The sequence below is a fragment of the Triticum dicoccoides genome, chromosome 7B (assembly GCF_002162155.2).
Source record: "Triticum dicoccoides isolate Atlit2015 ecotype Zavitan chromosome 7B, WEW_v2.0, whole genome shotgun sequence".
In the NCBI taxonomy this organism is placed as follows: Eukaryota; Viridiplantae; Streptophyta; class Magnoliopsida; order Poales; family Poaceae; genus Triticum; species Triticum dicoccoides.
The window spans coordinates 599,819,232-599,829,218 of record NC_041393.1 but is presented as its reverse complement, the minus strand read 5'-3'; the positions used below and the strand labels follow the sequence as shown (position 1 = coordinate 599,829,218).

At 42.8% G+C, this 9,987-nt stretch overlaps 1 protein-coding gene across 6 annotated transcripts; it reads left to right on the top strand.

The window, feature by feature from the left end:
• The first annotated feature begins 813 nt into the window (after window positions 1–813).
• Window positions 814–9,372, top strand: LOC119340285. Of its 6 annotated transcripts, none has more exons than XR_005164475.1 (10): window positions 814–1,264; window positions 2,047–2,611; window positions 3,396–3,616; window positions 3,892–4,009; window positions 4,403–4,721; window positions 5,933–6,098; window positions 6,617–6,935; window positions 7,016–7,271; window positions 7,373–7,462; window positions 8,859–9,372. XR_005164475.1 is itself a non-coding variant. In XM_037612181.1 (3 exons), exons 1-3 carry the CDS (start codon window positions 7,230–7,232, stop codon window positions 9,165–9,167), a joined length of 441 nt encoding a protein of 146 aa, XP_037468078.1. In that variant the 5' UTR covers window positions 7,019–7,229; the 3' UTR covers window positions 9,168–9,372. The 6 variants fall into 6 exon arrangements, 1 of the variants encoding a protein (XP_037468078.1); XR_005164477.1 differs by lacking the exon at window positions 814–1,264 and adding an exon at window positions 1,279–1,935 and having other exon boundaries at window positions 3,396–3,542; XR_005164473.1 differs by lacking the exon at window positions 814–1,264 and adding an exon at window positions 1,280–1,935.
• The last annotated feature ends 615 nt before the right edge of the window (window positions 9,373–9,987 follow it).

Here is a 9,987-nt window from a genome sequence, read left to right as displayed (position 1 = left end):
GTATTTCTCAAAGTACTATTTGTTTGATGAGTTGTAATAAATTGAACTATTCATTTAAACTTGGTTGTGAATGATGTTTGTGATTTAAAAATTATGCCATGTCTTTGTTTTGAAAATGCAACAAATGTGGATGTGCGGCTGCTCGGGCGCGCTGCATTTTGGCGCGGCTGCTGGAGCCAGCGCTGCGTCCCGCGCCAAACCTGGCATTGCGCGCGCCGCAAACCAGATTTTTGCGCGCCGCGCGTTGGGCGCCTGTTGGAGATGCTCTAAGGGATGGGTAAGGGTGCGGTGCGGCTTACCCGTACCCAAACTCGATGAGTGCTCTTGAAGTGGCAATGTTTTCCTCCCTTCTTCGACCACATCCATCTTAAAATGTGATCATAGAGTTATGACCTGGCTTGAGCACCTTGTTTACTTCCTCCACCGTCAAAGGTGATAGCAACGCGACATCGTCGACGACGCATCCTATTCTTAGAGGCTTCTTGTTCTCTGGGTCAACCGTTTAGCAACCAGTATATATCATGATTATCATCACTATATAAATATGATTTTGACACTAACATATATCCAAAACATAAAAAGATGCCAAATGGCCAGCCCATTTAGCTTTTCTTGGACCAGTTCTTCATAGGCCTAAGTCAGGTCAGGTAAGGTCCAAATCACATTTATTGTACTAATTAATCCGGCCAGTAGTATGCTTTGGGCTGAGAGAGAGAGTGAGGGGATGGAGAGAACTCAAACTGGGCTGAGCGTGCGTCCCATCTGGTTCTCTTCTCGAGTATATAAGGAAGCATTTTAGGGTTGGCGTGCAGTCCCTTTCCGATCCACCTCCCTCCCCAGCCGTCTCTCCTCTCCTCCCCTCCTCTCCCTGGTCTGCTTTTGTTTCTGTTCAAAGAAACAAACTCCCAAGCATCTGGCCTTCTCAACCACACCGCGCACCGCCTACACCGGTCGCGGACATCACACCGCGCACCGCCGGCCGCTGCTCTCTCCTCCCCTGCGTTTGGATGCTCTCATCTCCCTGCAGGCAGTCCCGCCGACCGGTGACCGGTGCGCTGATCTGCCGGCGGCCGACAGGTGAGGCTGCGCTGGCCTGCCGGCGGCTTGCAACTCCGGGCGACCTGCTGCTCAGATCCGCTGGCTGCCAACCGCACGCAGTCCCGTCGCGCCGGTGACGGCTACTGCGCCGTGCTGCGCTCCTTGCGTTTGACCTGGGCGGCCGGCGGGAACCTCCTTCCGCTCGCCGGTGGCCGGCCGGCCGCAGGTTGGCCCGCCGCTCTGCTCCGCTCTGAAATTATTACTAGTACCTGCATGCTCTGTTGCTTCCACTAGTAGGAGTTGAGGCATTTTACTGCGCACCCACCATCCACCCGCCTGCTAGCACTAGCAGAGTCAGTACAAGAATAGTAGGAGGAGTGAGAGTGACCGGTGGTGTCACGTCTGACGCGACGTTTTGACCTATTGTCCCTTTTTTTATTTCTTTCTTTTTTGTGTACGTATAAAAACCAAGCAGGTAGTAACATATGTTTCCGTCACGTAGATAAAAAAAACGAGTCGACAGGTGTCAACATGCAGGTGGATGGACCGGCTGCGACTAACCCTAAATTTAACCGCGAGACTGACTCCTCCTCCTTTTCTTTGCTGAGATGAGATGAGAAAAATATCAGATCTGGAGGCTCCTCTTCTCTCGTCCCCTACCCGTGGGTGAGAACCCTAACCATCCACGCCGTCCGGCCGGCTGGCCGGCCGGATCCTTGGTCAGCCGCCGGCACCGGCCGCCGTACGTCCTTGTCCCGCTCCCTTCCTCTGCTGTCAACGTACGCGCCGGCCCTTTCTTCCCCAAGAAAGCATCCATCAATCCATCTATCCTCGCAACTTTGCCATCTCTTTCTCCGGCCGGCCTCGCCTCGCCTCGCCTCGTTGATTATCAAACTTGTATGTTATGTTTGAATCGATCGTTTCAAGGTTTAATTTCCTGTTATCTCCTTGCGTGTATTTCTCTCTTATTTGTTGGTAATTGACCTGACCATATGCTTCTTCATACAGGCTCGCAGGAAATCCATCCTCTCATCTCTGCCCCGCCATGGAGGCGTTTGGCTGATCTGCCGGACGCCAACAGCTGTTCAGATCCGCTGGCCACCAACAGCCGGTATTCTTGCCGGCCGGCCGGCGAGAGTCTCCTGTCCGGTGCACCGCCTCGATCTAGCAGGCAGGCATCTCTGCTGCACTAGGTTTATGGATCCGGTACCTGCCCTGCTCGATCTCTTTCTTGCATGTCAAGACTGTGGACGGACAAGACTGCCTGGCGATGAAAGAAGGATGAGACATCACCTCGCTCGCGGTAGCACTACGCACATCACATGTGGTGGGGGTAATATCATACTTCTACTAGTACAATATATATAAGCAGAGATGAGGTGAAAGGGAGCAGAGCAGAGGTCTCTGCTCTGGATCTACATGCATCTCCAATTCTCCATAGATGCATGCGTTTCATATGCCACTGCCGGGGAAGATCCAATGTGAGGACTGGACTCTGGAATGACTATCAATCGGAGCATGAGTTATATGCCTCAACCAGACACATCCACCCATGATTATATTCAATCCCTAGGTATATATGTCCACCACTATATTCTTTTTCTTGTTATATTGCGGCTGCTGCTAACTAGTCCTAGTATAGAATCTTATGATTATGATTTACCTGGATTAATCAGTCTTTAACTCTTTCTATTACTGTCCTCTCGCACAAGCAAGCCACCTTGCTGTTAACTAGGCTTTCCTTCATGGTGAGCACAAAGGCATGTTAATGATGGGGATGCCGATATATTATTAGTGGGGGTGTTCGCATCTGGATCTAAGATGTTTGACTGAAATTATTGTATTAGTTTAGGATCTGTCCAAACCTTGGGCTCCGTAGTGTGTGTGTGTATGTGTGTGTGGTTGTTTCTTAATAAAAATGCCGCAAGGGGTTCCTGTTGCTCTCTTTTTTATAAAAAATAATAATGTATTGCAACTTCCAATGTTTGGGAGAAATAAATTGAAAAACAAATTATATGGTTAAATTAAAAAGGTTTAGAATCAATATTAAGTTTTTTTACCAAACTCGAACCAAATTTACTCCAGTCACTATACCTTATTGTATCATTTAGAAAAATATACTCCGTGTAGCAATTGAATTATGCTGGCATGTGAAGTTTCGTGTTGATCTATTGTACCCTTTTGTATTCTTAGTTTTTTTTTTGTCACCACTTGTTATATTTGCCTTTGTCTTGTGAAATCATAAGAGGACATGCATACTTTCCCTTAAGAAGATAAGAGATTTACCTTGCGTATTATAATTCTTGCACCAGAAATTTCAATGCTGACTATGTAACGTCTGTTTGCCTTTTTCACAGTAATGAGAAACCATCGACCCCTCGTATATATGGAGTGGAACGGCCGGTGGAGAGTGGACTGTGACTCTCTGAGCACGAGTTATATACCGTGGCCTCCACCTGTCCCAAACGGTGCCTCTCATTTTTGGATGTTTGGATTCAAGATTGGTAATGATAAGAGACATCCATCCATGATTACATTTCTATCTGCACTTGCTTGCAACAAGGGCTTCAATCCCTATGTAATACTCCACAACTCTATTTTCTTGTTGTTCATGTTGTTGCTACTCATCTAGATATATTCTTATTTGTTTGTACCTCCATTTACTAATCCATGGTCGTCCCCCGGCTTGCCTTGTCCCGCTCCCTCTGCTCTCCACGCGCCCTTTCTTCTTACAACTAACCAACCATGCCATGCGCCGCATCTCTTTCTCTTGCCTCTTGTACGTGAATCGGCCAGCTGGCCGTTCCCTCTTGTCTACTAATCTAGATGCTTATTTTTTGGATCTAAATGCAGACAGGAGGGTTAATCCATCCTCTCATCTCCTATGGACCGTGAACTACACCCACAGAGGTGCAACAATTATCCCTAGCCTTACATGTACGTGGTTGATCCGTCAACTACACCCACAAAGGTGCAACAACTATCCCTAGCCTTACATGTATGGTGTCCTCTGTTTTCACCTAATTTTGTAAAAGTGAGTGCATGAGTGCATCCGATAGCTATGTTAGATCCAATTGAAACATCTATTCATGTACCATCCCTTAAGAAAAGAGGTAAATTTGCCACATGTTATATATGTAACTTTGATAATCATCTATCGGATTTACATTGGCTGTTTTATTAAAAGTATATGTTAAATTAAGTAAAAAGAGGTAGGATTGAGATTAACTTTTTATTTATCAAACCAGAACTAGCAACTAATCCGTGTTATGTTTGTGTGTGACATGTACCTTTGGTTTTTTCTCTGATTATTCTTTTGAGTTTAAACTAACATTGTAATTGTCCTGTACAATTTGTGTTACAGTTGTTATGTCACAAATTCATATATAAAGTTCTTGTAATCATTTATATTGGGCCAAGATAAGGTGCATCGATCCCATGTACAAATGTGCCCTTTCTGCAACGCCGGCAGGGATCCAAATCGAGGAGTGCACTCTAAGCACGAGTTATATGTACCCCAGGACTCTACCTGCCCGAAACGTTGTCTCTCATGTCTGGATTCAATCCATCGTATGAGACAACAAGTTGCGTGTAGAGACATCTGTCAATGGTGTTACGTTCTCATCTATAGCTGCTTGCAATGAGGCCTTCAATCAATCCCTAGGAACTAAAATAGAAAAAAGGTATTTTCTTGTCTATCTCAACGTAAACGAACATAGTCACTACAGTCTTCCGCAAGATTTAGATAATATTGCACTACTATGTATTTGTCGTTGTTGTTGTTGATGCTTCAGTCATCTAGATTTATCCTGATTTTCCTGTGAACTTCTTTTGGTTTAATTGGTTTTTAACAGCAGCTTGAATTCCTTTCATTTCCTTGATCTCTTGTTATTAGAAAAAAAAACAAGTAGAAAAGATGGGTGTAAAGCCATTGTTTCTAGGGAACTTAAATGCAAAGATAATGTGAGAAGATTTTGCTTCTTCTTTCGATGGGTAGAAGCTCATAATCAACTTCAACGACAGGGGTTTGGTGGTGATGTGTCCAAATCCATGCTCTTACACCTGGTTGATGTTAGCTAGGCTTTGTTTTCACCGGTCTCTGCATATGCAATGGTCTGCTGGATTAACATCCTAAATTGGAAAAGGAGATAGGATCAACATATTAACCTTTTCATCAAATTAGGATTGGAAGATGAGCTTAATGTTGTAGATATTTCAAATGTACTGAAATCCCAAAAACAATGTAAAAAAGTCTCATGATGACCTCTTGCACCATTTGTTATAACTGTATATGCCACATACCATTTGTTTTTCCTCTAAATATTTTTTTCTAATGTTGTACTTCCTCTGTCCTAAATTATAGCCTACGGAAAACGTCTTATAATTTGGGATGGAGGTCGTATGTATTATATATTTTTGGTTACAGTTATGTTATTGATTCATATACAAAGTTAATGGTGGTAGCTACACCCCTAAACCATTCACAATTGTCTGTATTTTTTTCAATAGGTTTCATCTCTGACTTCCTGTTGTTTAGTTGTTCATGATACCCCCTCAGTTCCAAATTGTAGTGCATATAAGATCTGTGAGAAGTCAAACACGTATATGTTTTACCCATGTTTCTAGGAAAATCTATTGTCATTTAACACTAATAAATAACTAAAAAAATAAAAACATGAAAGTACATTCCATAATTGCGCATGCCCCCTCTTTGTCATAGGATGAGGCTCTATATCACTTGTATCTTCTTATTGTTGCTTCCTATATATCACTTTGACCAAATAAAAATTTGTACTTATTCATGTTTTTTTAATTATTTGCATGAATTCTATAATGTTGTTGGCTTTTGTTTACATCACTAAACTGAGCTTGCTTGCCTTCATTTTGACTCTAGGAATATGCATCTTGGAGCTTCAATGGCTTCGTCATTTTCTGCCGTACGCTACACCTATGCCGCTTCCTCCACCAGGTTGTTTGCCTGTGGACCATCTTCCTAGTGATGGGTACTACATATTTTGGCTCTCGGCGGTGACGCAGAGAAGAGGGCTTTAGCATGATGGGTGAAAAATACTCCCTCTGTCCCATTATACATTTTTTGTTATAGTTATGTTATTGATTCATATACGAAGTTAATGGTGGTAGCTACACCCCTAAACCATTCACAATTGTCTGTATTTTTTTCAATAGGTTTCATCTCTGACTTCATGTTGTTTAGTTGTTCATGACACTCCCTCAGTTCCAATTTGTAGTGCATATAAGATTTGTGAGAAGTCAAACACGTATATGTTTGACCCATGTTTCTAGGAAAATCTATTGTCATTTAACACTAATAAATAACTAAAAAAATAAAAACATAAAAGTACATTCCATAATTGCGCATGCCCCCTCTTTGTCATAGGATGAGGCTCTATATCACTTGTATCTTCTTATTGTTGCTTCGTATATATAACTTTGACCAAAAAAATATTGTACTTATTCACTTTTTTTTTAATTATTTGCATGAATTCTATAATGTTGTTGGCTTTTGTTTACATCTCGAAGACTAAACTGAGCTTGCTTGCCTTCATTTTGACTCTAGGAATATGCATCTTGGAGCTTCATTGGCTTCGTCATTGTCTGTCGTACGCTACACCTATGCCGCTTCCTCCACCAGGTTGTTTGCCTGTGGACCATCTCCGTAGTGATGGGTACTACATATTTTGGCTCTCGGCGATGACGCAGAGAAGAGGGCTTTAGCATGATGGGTGAAAAATACTCCCTTTGTCCCATAATATAAGAATATTTTTGACACTACACTAGTGTCAAAAACGTTCTTATATTATGGAACGGAGGGAGTACTTTGAAATACCCGCCAAGAAACCCACTGCATGATGGGGAAATACAAGTGAAACTCCTTGGTGAGTATTTCAACTAGGTTACCCTGATTAAGTATACATACATTAGCTTTGTTTTAATCTGGGTGTTGTTTCCCTTGTAGGCCCAGTGGAGTGCAGCAGCCCAAAAAAGGCCCGGTTGAGTGCTGCAGCCCACAAAGGCCCAGCCGAGTCACCTGCCCTCCTCCTCGAGAGAACAACAGCAAAGCAAACCCTCCCCTCTCCTTCCCGTGCTCTCACTCCCCAGCCCCCAACCCTAGCCGCGCCCGCCGCCGCCGCCCCCGCCGCTCCCGTCAATCCAAAACCCGGCCACGAATCATGGACCACCAGCAACTCCCTGCCCCCCTGCCGGCGCCGGCGGTAAGCCTTCTCCCCACGCCTCAAATCATTGCTCAGATTCCTTCAGAAAAATTGTTTCCCCACGCCCCAGCCTTAATTTTCTTGCTCTGTTTCTCGCGTAGGTGAGGGTGATTGGCATCGACGACTTCTTTAAGGCCTTCGACCTTGTGAAAATCACTGGGCTCCCCATCCCCGATGACGCCCCTGAAGTGGTAGGCTTCTTTGTAATTCCTGTGGTGTTTTCTTTTTCGTTCAGATTGGACATGGATTTGATCGGAATCAATCTATCTAGCACTGATTCAAACTGTAGGTGTACGAGAATAATTGCTAGTATAATTACTTCTTAAGCTCTTAATGTGTGCGATGAATCTGTGCTGCTCGAGAATTAGTGCCGCAATGACAGGCCATCTACCATTTTTGCCAAGAAAACAGTCTAGGTACATATGCTGTCAAGAAATATGAGAGATGCAGACTTAGTCATTCTCTTTTAGTTGATACTTTTGTAAGACGGTGCGAGAGGTATGTGCTTGCTTTGCCAATCGTAACTAGTTGTGGGACTTCTTAGTTGTTGGAATGGTTAGCTTGGTTGGATCTTTGCTTGGGTTAATGATTTGATAAAGCTGAATTTCCTGTGGCACCTGGTTCCTCCTGGCCTTTGTGTGATGATTTTTTTATCAGGGATTCCTGCGTAGTTGTGCAATTTGATTATGAACCCAGTTCTGTTTCTTCAGTACGCTGTTGTTTATTTTCCGGTAAAGTGCTCTGGTTCCTTTTCTTGAGTTGAATTTGGTTTCTTGTCTTTGTCCTGTTTGGATAAAGAAGTTGACACTTTGGTCATATGTTGGGCGGTATTGGTAGGATATTTGTTGCCTGTTCTTAGGCCATAGAGCTGTTCTTGTCTGCAGTTTAACTGCTCTGTCTGTTTGGCGTCCTACACTGCCTGTGTTGTCAGGGATGGAATTGTATGTTTTCTTCTTACTCTGAAATAAGGATCGACTTGAACATCTCCTGGAACCGGAATGGATGTGCTAGCCGGCAGGTTTACGACTAGCTGAAGTTTCTTGATGCAACTAGACTACTGGATGCTGGCAACTCCTCTGAAACTCTTCCTGAAGTTAAATGCTTATTTTTTCTTGTTTTCTGAAAATGATTGCTCAGCATCCCCCTACCAACTAGGCGTCATCTATTAGAAACTTATTTAGTTACACATTTGAGATGCATTGTCATCTTTTTCTGAAACAGAGGCATAACCTTTGTCTTGAAAGAGAAAAGATTTTGTCTTGAAAGAGAAAAGATTTTGTCTTGAAAGAGAAAAGATTTTGTTACAGACATCCATTATTACATAAGGTTGTTAGTCTCCCAGCATGTTATTACACAAAGATTTGCTTCCGTATTGTTGGAGCTGAAGATGAGTAATAAAGCATAGTATGGCATCAAACCAACTTTTGCTGGCAATTTATCTTGTGAATATCTAGCATTAAGTTAGGACATAGGACAATAGTATGGCTTCTTGCTCTGTTTTTAGCCTGCAAAGAAAGGCCTGCAACTAAATGTGCGGCTGCTCTGTTTTTAGCATATCTTATTCATTCAAATGCAATGTTTTTCCAGGAGGGGACAACATGGGATTTTACCAAAGCAGACTCCACGGGCAACGACCACTGGGACTGGATCAAGCGGCAGTGTTACAATAAGTCAAATGAGCTCAGTAACAACAGAAGAGATATTCTACCACTGCTGAAGAACAAGAGAGCACACCGTAGGGAGATTGCAAGGCTGGGGAGTCAACTTAAAGATCTTGAGCAGGGGCTCAGAGCAAAAATTCTTGATTTTGATCAATTTGTTTTGGGTGGGTTTACTTTCCCAAGTCATTTTGATCATTTCCCTGCCCTCAAGGAGAAGGGGAAGAAGAAAAAGTAAATGACAGTGGCGCTGTTAGTGTTCGAAACAAACATTACTGCCTTGTTGCATTCGTGTGTTGGATGAAACGTAGTGCCTATGTGATATCAGTGGGAGTGGCAATGCCATGTATCTACATTATTATCAAGTACTACTGCTATATATATGCTGTACCAGACTTGTCTGCCATATTTGATTGTCTCTGAGCTTCTCTGTGCCATTTTTATGTGTTGTTTGCCCAACCTTGCTATGGCTTGTTGCTCTACCCTACTAAATTTCTCTTGTTGATTTGCATCTTGGTTCTTCTACCTGGCACTGTGCTGCCTCCTATAAGAAGCTGTTAACAGAAGCAAGTTTTCTCTTTTATACTTTGATGATTATGATGATTGTCCTTGTAGTGATTATTTCAGCTCCATGTAACCTTGTTGACTTCTATCCATCCCGCATATTAACTACAGCAATTCTTTTTGTTGACAGATTTGTCCACGTTACCTGCCTTCATTCTGGAGCTACAAAGATAGTTTTTAAATCGTTAGCACCACATAAAAACATTCCCCCTAGAGTAGCTGTTAATATGAATAACAGAAACTCTGTTATAGCCATTTCTGTACATTCAATGTACTCTACGGATAGAGGAATACATAAAGTTGAACATAATAAAATGAGAAATTGAAAGATTTCGTTGAAATTGTTCGTTTGCACATGTAAAGGAATGGTATGCTGCATCTAAACGTGTCATGAAATTCGCCAAAAACTTGCTTCCCTTATCACTAGATTTGTCCACAAGATTTATCCTCAGAAACAAAGTAAAGCCCATGTCTAGATGCTTCAACTCAAACCC